We start from the raw sequence: 18,910 nt of genomic DNA on the forward strand, positions 1-18,910 counted from the left end.
TATATTATTAAAAGAAAATTCAAAACATATAAATTAACATTGAGACTACAAAATAACTCTTATATACTCATTTACTTGGTTAAGTACATAATGATTATATATTATTTATATTTATTAATATAACATAACTATATTTAATAGTTACTAATATAACATAATTATATTTCATTTTTAATACTTTAATTTTAATTTTTAGTAAACATAAATCTATTTATATATGTTGGTAGTCTTTTCATAATAAAAATTAAGATCTATTTATTAATCTATAAAAAAACATATAAAACTTAATAATTTTTAAATATCTTGTTTATAATAAAAATTAATATATATTTATTAAAATATAAATATTACATAAGATAATATATATAGTTATTATCAATTTTGTTATTATGAAAAGAGTTGTAACATAAAATTTTTACTTATAATTTCTTATTTACCTTCTCTGACAAGGGTTATAATTTTGTTATTATAATTTTCTTATAATATACATTTTTTTTTTGCAAGATTTATGGCTACGTGCATATTAAGTCGACAATGTTGTATTCGATTTACCAAAGCTACCATCTCTATAAATTGAATTGGCTTATTTCATTTAATTGTTCATTCGTGTCATAGTTGTCAGAATCGAACCGGTGATCGAACCGGTCAAACTACTGGTTTACTGATTTATTGGTTCAACCGATAAATCACTCGTTAAACTGATAAAATCGGTCTCACGTAAATATAAAATATAAAATAGTTAAAAACTTAAAATTAAAATTTGAAATACATATCTTCACTAACATTTTATGAAGAATCAAGTCTCAACTTCTAAAAATAACTAATATAAAAAAATCATAAAATTTATCAGTAATACTACAGTAGTATTTTAATTTGATATAATAAAAAATAATTAATTCACAAAGCCTATCATCTAACTATAATATCAGTATATCAAAACAAATAACGTTAATATCAAAACAAATAACGTTAATCAAAATACTAGCAATAAAATAGATCAAGTAAATTAATAAATTTTTAGTGAAATTTATATTTATATTAATAATGGTATGTAACTCAAATATAATTAATTTGAAAAATAGAAAAAATAAAAATTAAATTAAATTAGATATTTATGTATACTATATAATTAGTATTTGTCAAATATAGTACTTGGAAGTGCAATGGCTAAGTGGCAAGTGGAGGTTGCTTTTGCTCCAGGGTTCTTGGTTTGAGATTTGGTGGAGACATTTTAAAAAAATTTTCAAGCAGACCAGTTTTCATCGGTTCTCATCAGTTTTGACCAGTTTGATCCGGTTCTTACCGGTTCACACCGGTTTTCTTCCTTAAACTATCCAACGAGTAACCGATTCGGTGGTTTTCTGGACGAACCCACTGGTCCGGTTCAATTTTTACAACTATGATTCGTGTAAATCGAATATGTCTGACTCGATTTATTCTGAGTTTACCTAATTCGCCTACGCTCCATTCGGTTTATGGTTAACACAACATTCCTATGTAAATCGATTCAACTCAATTCCATTGACTCCACTAACGTGAAAGTCAAATTCGTCTAACTCGAATTAACAAGGTACATACTTCGGGCCATCAACGTAATGTTTTTGGCTTTGGATGATTCGCTTAATTTTGGCATGTATTTGGTTTATTCGAGTGTTTTACCTTTGGAATGATTCACAATTAACATAATTAGAATGAACGAAAACATTAATAATTGACAAGTCTAGTAATGCATTAAATACTGCTTCTTATATAGAATTATAAACATATCTTTTCTAAATTAAGTTTATAACCGAGTGGTATGCATACTAGTCTATGACTGTTGGTTTTGTTTTTGGGCATCATACTATATAGTTTATGATCCATCGTCATTCTGAATCACTTAAATCAGAATCCTTTGCCATAGTCCAAAATCTTAAATTCTAAACCCTAAATATGAAACCTAATATCAAAATCCTAATTTTTGAAATTCCATCTTAATTACCTTCAAAAATACATTATCAACTACAACTTCATTCATTTCCTTTCTTTTAACGACTAATTTTTTAACTTAGACTCCTAATTATGATTTATACACTACGAAATTAATATATTCAACATAGCTACATATAAGTGCATAAAAATTAGCGGTATTTTTTTAATGGATAAAATCTCATAATCCAATTCAATAATTTTCTCCCAAAAGAAAATACACCAGAATTTTATCGTCGACAAAAGTCACCTCAAATACATTTAAACCGAAACAAATTCATTATACGTTAGATTCAAAGTTTTATACAAAAATTTACATATTGTTTCAACAATATGCACAAAAATCAATCAAAGTCTTATCTCTATATTTTTATTTCATTTTATTTTCTAAAATTATTATTAGTTGTTGACAACACAAACAAATCAACGTATCTACTTAATAAAAAATGTCAAATTCTACAGATAAAATCAACTCATTTTATCTAATAGAGCTCTCACAAAGTTATATCAAAGTTATGTTGTCATATTTTCTTGGTAAGTTATTAGGCCTTAGCCCAATCTTTTTTTCATTATTTAAAAACACAGTCATGACACTATTAAATAATTTTCAAAAACACTTGGACCTAGTGCCCAATCATATATCAAGAATACAAACGTCCAACAAAACAATAAATTAATTGGGCTGATTGTTTAAAAAATTGTTAACTACTTCCAAAAAAAAGAATCTGCTCACCTGCACTAGAATAAGGCCTACGTATAAACCCACTAATTAACCCACACTAATTAATTATAGCTTCCAAACATTAATAACTAACTAATCTAAACCAACATACCTCATCACGTGAGAGATTATAGACAAGTACCTTTTCGACTGTCAAACGTTGTCCCTGTCTTGGACACTTGTTGCACATCTAATCTCTCCAGCGCATTTCTACAGGTGTAAAATTGTCTCCCATTTTATACCAAAAAATCCGCCTTAAATTAAACTTGTAATTCTACTGTTAGTGAATAATTCTTTTTGGCTTAAAAAATATACGAAAATATGACTATGCTAAAAAATTGTTAGTGTTTTCGTTACTAAACCTTTAATTACATGCAAAAGGGTAAGACCAATTCATAAGCTCAGATATCATGTAAGCACTAATTTAGATATTGTTTTCAATAGAGCATCGAATACGCGCGTATTATAATTATTATATCTAACACGAAGAGAATGCACACAAATCTATTTTATTTTGTGTTAAAATATATTTTTTTAAGAAAAAATAAGAGTAACATGAATTGAATTTTATTTTTTATTTTTTATCATACACATATCATATTATAGATATTTAAACTATTAGATAAAAACAAATGAATAATTTATAAATCTATCACTGCAAATAAAGACTCTAAATATACTAATATTGTTTAATTATTAGCTAAAATCTTTTCCTCGTAATTACTGATATTTGGACTGGTCAAAACAAAGAGTAATCTTAGAAGAAAACAATTAGAGGTAGTATTTTTTAAAAAGAGTCTACACTGTATATATATAAACACCAAAAATCCCTTTCACTTCGTCCCCAAGGAAACAAAGAAAAATGATATTAAAATTAAACACTTAATAAAAATATGATGCTGAGTCGTTACGTTGGTTGAATTCAAAAGGAGATAAGATACAAAATGATTTTAGTTTAATTAGAATGCATGACGATAGAAGATATATATAAAACAATCATTTTAATTTATTGCACGTCATTTTAGTTGACAAATTCGCGTGAAGCTGATAATTAGGTTTCATACACTTGAGGTAGATGGGTACTAATTGAGTACTAAGGAAGATATAAATAGCATATGGTAGTTCAAACTTTCATTTGCACTCCATAAACAAGACTCCATTCCCTTCTTTAATTTCCATCTCCTAAAACATGTGTAAGTTGCTCCATATACCCACCAAGACCACAACTCCACAAGGTACGTTAGTATGAGTAAATTCTTTTAAATGAGCATGAAAATAAAAAGCTAAATGTGAATGGAAAAGTCTAGGGACCAGCAATATTTGTGTTTTGTAGCCAGTACTCAACCATCACAAGAAAAGTGAGTGATTTTTTATTATTGGATGTAATCTCATACCATTAAAAATACTATTAATAACCAATTGATGGTTACAAAATACAAAAATTGATAGCCTCCTAACACTTCTCAATGTGAATTATGTATGTTGGTCCAGAAGTTATTAATAAAATAGACAAAAGGTTAATTATTATTCTATTCTTCAATTTGCATCTTCTAAAATGAAAAAATTAATAAAGTTATAAAATAAAAAATTAATCACTTGATTTTATAATTTTCATAAAATATGTCTCATTATTTTAATTTAAAAATATTAACTTTTTACTTTATTATTTTACCAATTTTTTCACTTTATAAGATCTTGATCCATTATTCGTAATTAATCACTTTTATTTTATGAGTAACCTATTAAATGCGTTAATGGTAGTTAATTTTTTATTTTTTACAATTAGAAAATGCTGAGAGAAAATGCCGAGGAGTCAATACCTTCTTAACTGTAAAAAAGTAGAAAATTAATTAATAATGTTCACTCAAATACAAGAAAAAAAAGGAAAAGAAAGAGTCACTTAACATTTCCCAAGAAGTAAATTGCTCTGGTTTCACATACAGGTGATATTAACAAAGATAGTGAAGAAGAAAATATGGAAGGTTTTAGCATGTTGCTACTGTACCTTTCTCTCGTGAACAATGCAGCAGTCTCTATTGCAAGAGACACTATTGATAGAGTACAATTTCTGAGCGATAATGGTGAGACCATAGTTTCAGCTGATGAAACCTTTGCACTAGGGTTTTTTAGCCCTGGAACTTCTAAGAATCGGTATGTCGGAATTTGGTATAACAAAGTTCCAAAACAGAGTATAGTATGGGTTGCCAACAGAAACAAGCCCTTAACTAACTTATCGGGGGTCCTGAAGGTCATGGACAACGGAATCTTAGTTCTTCTTGATCGTAACAACAATAATGTCACCATCTGGTCCTCTAATACAACTTCATCAGCAACACAGGATCCAATTGCAAAGCTTTTGAATTCAGGAAATCTTGTAGTGCGTGAGAGAAGCAATGGTGATGATGAGTCCAAAGGTTTTTTGTGGCAGAGTTATGACTATCCATCCGATACAATGCTACCTGGACAAAAGCTAGGGAGAAATTTGGTTACTGGTCTAAACCGGTACCTAAGATCATGGAACAACTCTAACGATCCATCTTACGGTAGATATAGTTTACAACTTGATATAGATGGATGTCCACAGCTTATGATCCGAGACGGCGCAACCAAAAGCATTCGCATCGGATCATGGAACGGCGTTCAATTTAGCGGACAAGCAGCGGTGGCTAAAAAAACCTCCATAGTTAAATATAACTATGTTTCCAACGAGGAAGAAGAATATGCTACTTATGAGCTTATCAACTGTGAACCAACTATATGCCTTCAGATCTCACCCTCTTCTACTCACACCTTACACTCCTCTATATAGAATTAATTAGGCAGTTATTTCTTCCTGTTAAGTAACTGCTTGTTGTTGTATTTATGCCAAGTAGGATAGTTAGTTAGTGACATTCACTCTATATATATAGTTAAACCTGTAACATTTGTAATTGAGATTCACTAATCAAGTTTTCACTCTCTGCAATTCACATCAAGAATTCAGAGCTCAGAAACTCTCTTCCCTTGTTCTTGAATGTTCAGTGTTCATCCCTTATTGCTCATAGCTCGAACCGCTTTTCACATGGTGCGGTGAGCGTGGAGTAAGGTTGAAGAACTTGAACTGTTGGTGAAGAGTTAGTGAATCCATACCTCATCGATCTCTAATCGATCTCTTCCTCCTTTTCAATCACGGTGATTTTTTTCTCTTCTTGATTCGATTTGATCGATCTCTTTCTCCTTTTCAATCAAGGTGATTCTTTCTCTTCTTGATTCGATTTGATCATCTATTCGATTTCTGGCACTCAAAATCTTGATCAAGAACTCCTCTCTCCTTTCAATTCTCGATCAATGGCTAATCGTCCACCAAATCCGGTTCCCGATGCGACAATTTCCGGAATCGATCTTCAAACCCTAGCGAGTCTGGTTAGTCAACAAATCAATCAGACTCAATCACCAAGAACTCATGCCTCTTCAATCGTAGATCCGACAAGTCCCTATTATCTGCATCCAGGTGAGAGTCCTGGTTCACCGCTAATCTCCATGGTTTTAGGCTCAAACAACTATCACAGTTGGGAGAGGGCCATGCTGCATGCACTAAGCTCAAAGAACAAGATCAAGTTTGTGAATGGAAGCATCAGTAAACCAGAACCAACAGATCCTTTGTTTGAAGTGTGGGAACGATGCAACGACTACGTCATCTCCTGGATCACCCTCTCACTTAGTCCCGACATAGCACAAAGCGTGATGTGGCACAATGTCGCTTCAGATCTGTGGAAAGATTTGAAACACAGATATTTTCAGGGAGATATATTCAAGGTAGCAGGATTGGAAGAAGAAATGTTCACTCTGAGGCAAGGTGATTTGAACATGACCGACTACTTCACTAGGCTGAAAAGTATTTGGGAAGAGCTGGAGAACTTTAGGCCCCTACCTAACTGCATACATTGCAAGAACGGGAATTGTACGTGTGGAACTGTTATGAGAGGATACAGAGATGAGACCTATATCGTTCGCTTTCTCAGAGGCTTGAACGAACAATATGCGATAGTGAGGTCACAAATAATGCTGATGCAACCTTTACCAAGCATTGAACAAGCTTTTTCACTGCTTTTGCAACAAGAAAGACAGTTCCAATGTGGTGAACCCCTCACTGAAAATAAAATCTTGATGAACAGCGCTGCTCCATATCAACCCTCAACACAAGGAGGAAGGGGCCGAGGCAGGGGAGGAAGAACTGCTGGCAGAGGAAGAGGACGAACAAAAGTCTGTACCTATTGTGGGAAAACTGGCCATCTAATCGACACATGCTACAAGAAGCATGGTTTACCTCCTCACCTCAGACAAGAAAGCAGTGCAATCAACAATGCTATCACTGATGACGAGAATTTTGCAAGAATCGGTGATGACCAGCTAGTAGAGGACAGTAGTGCAGAACTGGAATTCACAAGGGAACAGAAGCATGCCTTGCTAGCTCTCTTGAAACAGCCGTCTTTGGATACACACAAGCCTCAACATGCCATAAACCAAATTGTCACATTACCCTCTCATCAAGGTATTGCTCATACCATGTCTGTTTCAACCTTTAAACCTAGCTCCTGGGTGATTGACTCAGGAGCGAGCGATCATGTAGCATACTGTTTAGAGTCCTTTCACTCATTACATAAAATAGAACCCATACTTGTTAGGATGCCAGATGGAACCAATACCGTTACTTCAATAGTTGGGACTATAATTTTCTCCAAAAATTTTTTTCTCACAAAGGTCTTGTACATTCCAAGTTTCAAGTTTAATCTCATATCAGTTTCCAAAACCACTAACTTGCTCAAATGTGAATTTGTCTTTGATGAAAACTGTTGCAAGATCCAGGACTGCCTTTCCTCGAAGATGATTGGTGTAGCTGAGCAAAGGAAGGGGCTTTATGCATTTGAAGACCTAAAACCTGTAAGGAACTTTCAACTAAGACCAGCAATTGCAGCAGCATTCTTCACACCACAAACACAACATCTTAGCAATAGTAATAAGCTACATGACAATAAGAATAGAAGTACCTCAAACTTATGGCATCTTAGACTAGGTCACTTACCAAATGACAGAATTCTTGTATTGTAACAAAATTACAATTTCATCAATAAATCTGATCTTTGTACCAGTCCTTGTGAATCTTGTCATTATGCTAAGCAAAAGCGTTTTCCATTTCCAATAAGCATGTCTATGTCAGAAGAAATATTTGATTTAGTACACATAGACATATGGGGACCAATTAATATTAATTCCACTGCTGGACACAAATACTTTCTTACAATAGTGGAAGATAAAAGTAGATTTTATTGGCTATTTTTCATGAAACATGAATCTGAAGCTGCCACACTGTTCAAAAATTTTATTCAGTTAGTTCAAACTCAGTTTAACAAAGCTGTTAAACAGGTTAGATCAGACAATGGAGCTGAGTTCAAACTAACTAAATTCTATGCAGAAATGGGTATTATACACCAAAACACATGTGTTGAAATCCCTCAACAAAATGGCATAGTTGAGAGGAAACACTAACACATTTTGGCAGTAACCCAAGCAATTATGTTTCATGCAAACTTACCAAAGAAACTATGGCATTATGCTACCGCTCATGCCATATATATCATCAATAGAATTCCCAGCAATATTTTGAAAAATAAATCCCCTTATGAAATTCTTCACAAAAAACTACCTGACATACACAATTTCAAGGTCTTTGGATGTTTAGCATTTGCTGCAACCATTCATGCTAATAGAAAAAAGCTCGACCCAAGAGCTAGAAAATGCATTTTCTTAGGCTACAAACAAGGAGTAAAAGGGTACATTTTATATGATCTATATTCCAAAGAAATTTTTCTCTCAAGAGATGTAGTTTTTTTATGAGAACACTTTACCTTTGTGCAATACATAGAATTCAGAACTCTCCCAAAAGTGCCATGCATCATCAACTCAATTATCAGACCCTCTTCTTTTTGACACCACTCCTTTCAATACACCATCAACACACTCTGCATCTTATTATCACAGCATCACAAATCCAGACATAGCACCACAAGGCCAAGTGGCCAATTCACCACAAATCAGTGCACCAAACACACCATACAATTAACAGGATACTGCTGCACCTCACATTCCTCATAATGCTGGCCCGATTGTTGAAAGACCTCACAGAGAAAGAAAACGCCCCTCCTACCTAAAAGATTATCATTGTTTTCTAACTACTAGCTCAACTACACCACCAACTTCAAGTAGGTACCCTCTTTCTCATGTTCTGTCCTATCATGGTCTATCCAAAAATAAAAGAAAATTCTCCATTGCCTTGATCACCAACACAGATCCCAAAACTTATGAGGAGGCTGTGATGTATCCCTGTTGGCAAGAAGCTATCAAATCAGAACTTGCTGCTCTTGATGAAAACCAAACCTGGTCACTCACTACTTTACCAGCTGGCAAGCATGCAATTGGATGCAAATGGGTTTTTAAGACCAAGCTTAAGGCTGATGGAAGTGTTGAAAGATGCAAAGCCCAACTGGTAGCAAAGGGTTTCACCCAAATTCCAGGGCAAGACTATTCCGACACCTTTAGTCCCGTAGTGAAAATGAACACTTTGAGGATTCTTCTAGCCGTTGCAGCTGCCAAAGACTGGTTCGTCCACCAGTTGGATGTGAACACAGCTTTTCTACATGGAAATCTTGAAGAGGAAGTCTACATGAAACCACCCCCTGGCTTGAATGTGTCCAATCCGAAGCTGATATGCAAATTAGAGAAGTCACTTTATGGCTTAAAGCAAGCCAGCAGACAGTGGAACTCAAAATTAGCTCACACCTTTATCAAATTTGGCTACACTCAGTCAAAACATGATTACAGTTTGTTCACAAAGGTTGCTGGTTCTGGATTCACAGTTGTGATAGTCTATGTCGATGACTTGGTGCTTGCGGAAAACTGCATCAAAGAAATCACAGCTTTGAAGCAACATCTTCATGACCTCTTCAAAATTAAAGATATTGGAGAATTGAAGTTCTTTCTCGGTTTTGAGTTTGCTCGAAGCAAGAGAGGAATAGCAATGTATCAAAGAAAATATTGCCTAGATTTACTGGAAGAATATGGGATGCTTGGATCCAAGAATTGTTCAACTCCTATGGGTTACACTTCTCATCTCTCTAAAGATTCTGGAGACCCAATGCCAAATGCTAGTGAATATAGAAGACTGCTAGGAAGACTCTTATACCTAACCAATACAAGACCCAAAATTAGCTTTGCCGTTGGAAAGCTAAGTCAGTTTCTTGATTGCCCCACTAATAAACACTTCCAAGCCGCTCTAAGAGTCCTGAAGTATCTGAAATCAGCTCCTGCCCAGGGCCTTTTATTCAAAACCGAATCAGACTTACAGCTCACCGGCTTCTCAGACAGTGACTGGGCCACCTGTCCTGACACGAGGAGGTCCATATCTGGTTATTATTTTTTTCTGGGCACTACGTTGATCACATGGAAGAGCAAGAAACAGGTTACCGTTGCTCGCTCTTCCGCTGAAGCCGAGTATAGAGCCTTGGCTGCCTCAACATGTGAAGCTCAATGGATCATCTTCATCCTTCAGGATCTCACCGTTCTAATCCTCAAACCAGCAGCTATCTACTGTGATAGTCAGTCCGCATTGCACATTGCGGCGAATCCGGTGTTTCACGAACGTACCAAACACATAGAAGCTGACTGCCATATAGTGCGCGACAAGGCTCAAACACAAGTTATCAAGCTCCTTCCCATCTCTACATTACACTAAACTGCAGATATCTTCACTAAAGTCCTCTCCCCTGCACCTTTCTCCTCCTGTCACTCCAAGCTTGGCTTATGTGATCTTCATAAGCCCAACCTTGAGGGGGGTGTGAACCAACTATATGCCTTCAGATCTCACCCTCTTCTACTCACACCTTACACTCCTCTATATAGAATTAATTAGGCAGTTATCTCTTCCTGTTAAGTAACTGCTTGTTGTTGTATTTATGCCAAGTAGGATAGTTAGTTAGTGACATTCACTCTATATATATAGCTGAACCTGTAACATTTGTAATTGAGATTCACTAATCAAATTTTCACTCTCTGCAATTCACATCAAGAATTCAGAGTTCAGAAGCTCTCTTCCCTTGTTCTTGAATGTTCAGTGTTCATCCCTTATTGCTCATAGCTCGAACCGCTTTTCACATCAACAGTGTAGCTCCTCATAAATTGGTGTTAGAAACCGATGGAATCTGCCGTCGGGCAACATGGAGCAATGAGGAATCATCTTGGATCACCATTTCAAAAAAGCCTGGAGATTCTTGCGACTACCACGCAACGTGTGGGTCTTATTCTCGTTGTAATAGCAATAGTAACCCTATGTGCGATTGCTTGGATGGATTTATACCAAGTAACGAGCAAGATTCGTATAGCGATTGTGTTAGGAGAACTTCGTTGAATTGCCATGGAGATGGGTTTTTGAAGCATTCGGACTTGAAAATACCAGACACGGAAAAATCATGGTGTAATAGAAGCATTAGCCTTGAAGATTGTCGGGGTTTGTGTTTGAACAATTGTTCTTGTACGGCTTATGCAGCTTTAGATATAAGTAAAGGGGAGAATGGGTGTTTGCTATGGTTTGGAAATCTTAATGATATGGAAGAGTTGACTCCGTCTCTCCAAAATATCTATATAAGAATGGCTGCTTCGGAATATATATATATATATGCCTGTGTGTTTTTATCATCTTATAACTTTTTAACTTCTCTTTCAACAACACATTTTTTAGAAACTATTCAAGAAAGTAAATCGCGCAAGTCCAGAATCCAGAAGAAAAAGACTATCATCATAAGTTGTGTACTGTCGTTCGGAGTTTTGGCCTTATTCGTGATCTCTATTCTCATTTATAAATGGACGTTGCAGAAAAAAGGTAAGTACTATTAGATTATGGAAAAGTCTAGGAGCAGCAACTTTTATGTTTTCTGGCCAGCACTTAACTATCAAAATAAAAGTGAGTGATCTCTCACTATTAGATATAATCTCACACTATTAAAAACACTATTAATAGTCAATTGATAATTACAAAACACCAAAATTATTACCCCTAGTATATATTCCTCCTAGATTATTATTACTGTGTCTTCTTGGAAATGTTATATACTATATTTATCCAAAATAAATATTGTGACTTTTATCTTCGATTTTGGTTTGCCTGTATGAATGTGTGACTTTATATTTATATATACTAGCGGCTCGTGCCTATTCAGCCGCTTTTCTATTTTTTTTAAGAAATTAATTTTTTCTGTTAATATATTATTCACTCTTTAAATTTATTGAATAAATATTTTTTATATTATTTTAATATTGACGTGATCTTATTTATATCATATTTTTTTACCATAAAATTACTATAAAAAACTTTTAAAATGTTAAATTATAAAAGCACACAATAAATAGGTAAGAAAAAATATAGTTCAAAAAATAATGATAATAATATTATCCTGATTTAAAAAGAGTATATATAAACCAAAATACATGTTAATTATTTATAAAAGATAATTTTGCTTAAATGTCATGGATTTTTATATTTGTCTTTATTTTTTAAGTGGTATATTAAAATATGAATTTGAACCTGAATAGGCCTTTATTTCTCTATAAATAGTGAAAAAACTAAAGAAATGAGAATGCTTATTTTTTTCATTTTTAAATATCAAACTATAAGAATAATTAATAAACAAAATAGGAGAATATAGTAATTAATGATAACTGCTTCGGTTATTTTGGGTTATAGTGATTAGGGGTGAGCACGGGTAGCGGGTACTCAATTACCTGTCCAAACCTGAACCGAACCAATTAAATTGGTTCTGAAACCAATGGGTAATCGGGTCCAACCCGAACCAAACCGATTACTTTTGTTAGTGATTGGTTCGGGTATCGATTTTGGGGGTACGGAACCCGAACCAACCCGCGACCCGATCATATATTAATTAAATAAAAAAAATAAAAATATATGACTTTTCTATTAGATAATGATTATTCATTATTAATATGTTTGGATTTTAATGAGTTTAGTTTTAATGTATTTGGTGTTTAACATGTTTGGATTATTTCTATTGATGTTACATGTTTATTGTATTTGTTGAATTTTTAAGATAAAAATTTGGTTTTTTTATGAATTTCAAAGTCATCGGGTACCCAATTACCCAAACCGAACCAATCCATTTTTAATCGGTTTGGTTTGGTTCGGATACATGTACAAAAAAATATAAATCCGAACCAAACCGAACCAATTACATTTTGATCGGTTCGGTTCTATTTTACTATAAACTCGAACCAAACCGACCCGTGCTCACCCCTAATAGTGATAGTGATAGAAGTAAAATAAAAAAAATAATTGGACACCAAACTCTTATATCTCTTTTAATTTATCAGGTAACTAATGAAATAAAATATTACTATTTACAGTATAAATTAAATTAAAAAATATTTAATCGGTAACATTATAGTAGAAAAAAATAGTTATTATGACAAAATTAAAATAATCATACAATAGCACTAGCACTGTTTCAATTCAATCATGTGGAAAAAAAATCGAATCTAAGTATTAAATAAAATAAACTAAAATATTATTTGCACTATAAATTAAATAAAAAATACTAATACTTTTAGAATTTAAAAAATTATATTTTTAAAAATAAATAAATAAATATTTTATAAAACAGCTACTATTATATGTGAGAGTAATTGTATATAGTTTACATGACTCATTTCAAAATTTTAGTATTCAAATTTAAGTTTTAATATTATCTTTTATGATAGAACTTCTCCCGTTACGTTACATAAAGAAACCACATGCACGTGAACGACCACTCATATTCTCTATCGTATTTCAGTAACCTCTTCTTATTTTCATCTCTATCTTATTTCAGTAACAGTTATAGAAAAATCATGTGTAACCTCTTCTTTAATTTTTTACTCTATTAATTTATTTTTTAATTTGTTTTATTTTTTTACTTCTATTTCTAATTCAAGATGCACTTCTCTGTATGGAATAATTATTATTAGAATAAAAAATAGTATTATGACAGAAATTAAAAAAATAGTAAATAAAAATTAATAGAAAAAATAGTTATTATGATAAAAATCAAAGTTGTCAATCATACCATGGGACTATTTCAGTTCAACCATGTCGAAAAGAATAAAAAAAAATTCGAATCTAAATTTATTAGATATTAAATAAAATAAAATTACATAAAATGTTATTATTTACCGTATAAATTAAATAAAAAATTACTAATATTTTTAAATAAATATTTTATATAACAACTGCCATACAAAACTCACTGAATAGTAAAAAAGAGTTGAACATTAAACTCCTATATCCCTTTATATATTGTTATTTTGTTATAGTATAAATAATAGTTTTGAAATTATCTAAATATTTTAATATAAATTATTTAATATTGTCAGAACTAAAAAAATTAAGAAATAAAATTAATATTTCCTCTAAGCATGATTATTTTTAAAATTATAAATACACAATAAAAAATTAGAGTACATTAAAATGTTACTATAATAAAAAATAATTCAAAAGATAAAATTAACAAACTAATGAAATATATATACACAATTAACCAATGTTGTCATCATTCAGTATATTATTTAGACTAATTCTAATACTTGAATATCTAAAAAAATAGATTATTAATATATAAATAATATTTTTTGAATTATCTAAATATTTTAATATAAATAATTTAATATTGTCTAGACCAGAAAAAAATTAAGAAATAAGATTAATATTTCTTCTAAGAATAATTTTCATCAAAATTATAAATTTATAATAAAAATCTAGAATATATTAAAATAGTACCATAATAAAAAAATTTAAATATAAAATTAATAGTGTAAATTTTTTAAGTAAACAATTATCAAGCATAATATGCTGTATTATAGATATATGTAACATATTATATTAGAAATAATTAAAAGTTTACTAATTATGAATTAAAGCTTTTAGAAAATGATAATTTATACCCACTAATATTATTATTGTTCCATCTATTATTTGGACTTGGACCAATTCTACACTTATTTTCAGTATGTGAATGTTTAAAAAGTAAATATATTATTGATATGAGATTAATGTATTTTTAAATTTTACCAAAAATAAAGTAATTTCTTATATAAATCATAGCTACTAAGAGTAAAAAAAAATATAATAGTAATAATCAAAACATAGATCTAAACGAAAAAATTATTATTTATAATTTATAATTAATTTAGATAGAGTATCAAGTAAAATATTGAAGGGCGATAATTCTGGACATGTGTCTATTTCTGTTTGTGATATTTTAAAAAAAAAGATAAATTGGATTAAAAATAAATTAAATAAAAAAATTTTATCTGTATTCAATAATATTAATAAGAGATGAAATGAGAAGAGAGAAACGCATTAGAGGTGAAAGATAATGAATAAAAGTTATGTCAAAGTGGCCAAGTAGTGGAGAAGTTAATAGAAAGGATAATACTAGAAAGAAATATTGGACACCAAACCCATGTATTGCCATTATATATAACTAGCGGCTCAACAGGCACTAACGTGCCTCTTCAGCCGCTTTTCTATTGTTTTTAAGAAATTAATTTATTTTTTTGTTAACATATTATTCACTCTTTAAATTTATTAGATAAATATGTTTTTATTTTAATGTTGACGTGATTTTATTTATATCATATTTTATTAAAATTAAAATTATTATAAACCAAAATATAATTCAAAAAATAATGATAATAACATTATTCTAATTCAAAAAGAGTATATATAAACTAAAATACATGTTAGTTATTTACAAAAAATAATTTTTACTAACATGTCATGGATATTCATATTTGTCTTTATCTTTTTTAAGTGGTAGACCAAAATATGAATCTAAATATGAAGAGGTCTTCATTTTTTTATAAATAGTGAAAAAATAGAATAAATGATAATGCTTATTTTTTTCGTTTTTAAATATCAAAATATAAGAATAATTAATAAACAAAATAGGAGAGTATAAAATTGTGTATCTAGACAAAACTCTTCGTAATTCATCATACATCTTCTTATCAATAACTTTTTTAGTCTTGAAAAACTGTCAGATTTATTGACCATAAAAATAAATATATAAGCGTTTCAAAATTATTAAATTAAAAATTATGTGTAACAAAATCAAAATACAAATTTAAAAACATTATTTACAAATTAACTATTTATAAACGTTATTAAGTTTAATTATTTATTTTTAATTAGTATTTAATTTGAAATCGAGATAAAAATTTATATTCAAAACACACTCTATCTTCATGCATAATTTCAATTGTTAAAAAATATTTTATTTTTCTTTTTAATTTTATATTTAATTTTATTAAATTTTCAGAATTATTAATTTAGATTTTTATTATATCCCTTACAATATCAAACACTATTCTTTCTCTCGCTATTATTCTCTATACAAATACATGTCATTGTCTCATCGCCATTATTATTATTATATTACCTTGTTCTCCTTTCTCGTTTTTTTCTTCTCTTTTCATTTTCTCTTCACCCGAATTAATTATTACCAAGTATTATTATCGCAAGTTCGCAGCTTTTAATCTTGTCTATCACTTTGATTTATAATCATCTATTCTGTTAACTTTTATGAGTTGTTGAAGTTTGCTAAAAAAACGTAAGACATAAAGCATTTAAATTTTTTACCCAAATTATCAAATTAATTTTTAGAATGTATAAAATTTATAAATTTAAATTAAATAAGATATTAAACAAATTTATTATGTTGTTATTATGCATAAAAAAATTAAAATAAAAATTTAGAAACATTATTTACAAATTAACTATTTATAAATGTTATTAAGTTTAATTATTTATTTTTAATAGTATTTAATTTGAAGTCGAAATAAAAATTTATATTCAAATGACTCTTTATCTTCATGTATAATTTCAATTGATAAAAGATATTTTATTTTTCTTTTTTAATTTTATATTTAATTTTTTAAATTTTCTTTAATTTCATTATTTTTTAAAATTATTAATTTATAACTTTTATTATATCCCCTTACTATATCAAACATTATTCTTTGTCTAATTATTATTATTCTTTATACACATATCTGTCATTGTCTAGTCACGGTTATTATATCACTATATTCTTTCTAGTTTTTTCTTCTCCTTCCACCTTCTCTTCACTCACCGTAATCAATTTTCACTAAGTATTTATATGTTACATATTATAGAAGTCAAAATAAATTATATTTTTGTAATATAATTCATTTATTTTAGTTTAATTTAAAAATAAATATTCATGTACTCAAATTTTAAATATAATATTTTGTATAATTAATAATTTAAAAATTAAAAAAATATTATCCTATATGAACTAATTTAGAAAAGAAAAAAAAACAAATTTAACAAAATATTAGACTTTTCAATTCATCATTGATAGGTACAGACATACTTAAAAGAATAAAAAATACATATGAGATGAAAAAAATAATTCTTCCTTGGTAAGAGAAAAGATAGAACATTATCTTTGTACATGAAAGATTGGGGACAAATTAAAAAGGTAAAAGAATGATGAAAATATTAATTGGGTAAGTAAATTAAAGAGAAAAAAAAATATAGGTGAAAGTTATACGTGAATGTAGTAACTGCAGTAAAACTAAATGAAATTTATAACGATGGATGTGATGAAATCGATAGTGTTAAAGGTAAAAAAATAAGAGTAGCAAGAGAAATATAACAAAGTGTATTAAGAAGTAAAAAAAAAAACAGTAGAATAGATAAAATTATAAAAAAAAATAAAAAAATATATTTTTTATGATTACAAAAAAAATTCTAATAGAATAATTAGAATGAGACTAAACTGCTGGATAGACCATCAGAGTACAGTACTCACAGACATACTCAAAATAACACTATACAAAGTACAAACAAAGACTAACATAAAATTAAACAAAATATAATTTAAATGAACAGAATATAATAGGATCTATAAAAAAAACTATTTATCACTACTGGTTAAACACTTGTTGGCTTCTATTTTTTTTTCATTTCATATATAGCCACAAAAAAATAAAAAAATAAAAAAGAGAGATTGTGGGGGTAAAGAATTGAATAGAAGTTATGCGTGAGTTTTTGTAACTGTTAGTAAAATATGGTAGAAAAATAAATAAGTGTAAAATATTTTTGAATTATGTTAGTAGGGTTAAAATAGGAAATAGAAAATTGAACACCAAACCCCATGTTTTGGCATTATATATTGTTATAGATAATTAGCGTGCCTGTTCAACCGCTTTTCTATTGTTTTTAAAAAATTAATTTTATTTTTTGTTAATATATTATTTACTTTTTAAATTTATTATATAAGTATTTTTTTATTTTAATATTGACGTGATCTTATTTATATCATATTTTGTTGAAACTAAAATTACTATAAAACACTTTAAAATGTTAAATTATAAAACCACACAATAAAGAGGTAATATAAAATGGTCATAGTTTAAGGTTTTAGGTAATATATAAAGTGAAATATTAGATAGAGTAAATTTTTATTCTCAACTATTCTAAAATATACAAAAAGTATTTTCAGAATGATAATGCTTCTATTGTATTTCTTTAAAAGTTTTGAATGTCGTCTATTAATTTATCTTTATTTTTTGTATTTATATGTTAACATTTCACATTAGGAATTTATTACATATTTAATATTATTAAATTAATATATTTTTTAATAATAAATAATGTTATGTGTCTCATGATTATTATCATTAAAGTAGCATTTTTTTATAATTGATATTTAAGATAGTTATTCAATAAAAATTGATTCAGTAACCCATATAAATATGTAAAGCGTTATCTATGTTTTTAATTTTAGAATTTGAAAATTATTTATCCAATCATTGTTTATAATATTTAATATAATATTTAGATTTTTTATAAAATTATGACCCATTTTACCGTGATCAAATTTTGGCATTTGTTAAATTTTTAAATGGACAATAATTTTATAGTAAGAAGGATTAATTTTTATTTATGCCATGTATTTAAATACATGAAATGAAATATCAATATTCTTATATTCTTCTTCGATCATTATGTTTGTATTTAAGTCAAATTTCTCCTGGTTTTATTTTAAAATTATAAAAAATATATATTATTACCAAAATTTTAAAATATGAAAATATAAATTAAAATAAAAACTA

At 29.2% G+C, this 18,910-nt stretch overlaps 3 protein-coding genes across 3 annotated transcripts in view; all 3 read left to right on the forward strand.

Moving 5' to 3' along the window:
• Nucleotides 1-3,804: 3,804 nt before the first annotated feature.
• Nucleotides 3,805-5,983, forward strand: LOC112769697 (G-type lectin S-receptor-like serine/threonine-protein kinase At4g27290). Its single transcript, XM_025814182.2, has 2 exons — nt 3,805-3,924; nt 4,633-5,983. Exons 1-2 carry the CDS (start codon nt 3,879-3,881, stop codon nt 5,496-5,498), a joined length of 912 nt encoding a protein of 303 aa, XP_025669967.1. The 5' UTR covers nt 3,805-3,878; the 3' UTR covers nt 5,499-5,983.
• A 33-nt stretch (nt 5,984-6,016) lies between these two features.
• On the forward strand, nt 6,017-7,777 carry LOC140181278 (uncharacterized). The gene has a single exon (XM_072224809.1). The coding sequence runs from the start codon at nt 6,017-6,019 to the stop codon at nt 7,775-7,777; it is 1,761 nt and encodes a 586-aa protein (XP_072080910.1).
• A 1,264-nt stretch (nt 7,778-9,041) lies between these two features.
• The window catches only part of LOC140181279 (uncharacterized), a 23,194-nt gene continuing 13,325 nt past the window's right edge, over nt 9,042-18,910 (forward strand). The window contains exons 1-3 of the mRNA XM_072224810.1: nt 9,042-10,365; nt 10,860-11,343; nt 11,594-11,600. Of these exons, the coding sequence (XP_072080911.1) occupies nt 9,042-10,365; nt 10,860-11,343; nt 11,594-11,600 (1,815 nt within the window). The remainder of the gene's footprint in view (nt 10,366-10,859; nt 11,344-11,593; nt 11,601-18,910) is intronic.

The sequence above is a fragment of the Arachis hypogaea genome, chromosome 18, assembly GCF_003086295.3.
Source record: "Arachis hypogaea cultivar Tifrunner chromosome 18, arahy.Tifrunner.gnm2.J5K5, whole genome shotgun sequence".
NCBI classification, from domain to species: Eukaryota; Viridiplantae; Streptophyta; class Magnoliopsida; order Fabales; family Fabaceae; genus Arachis; species Arachis hypogaea.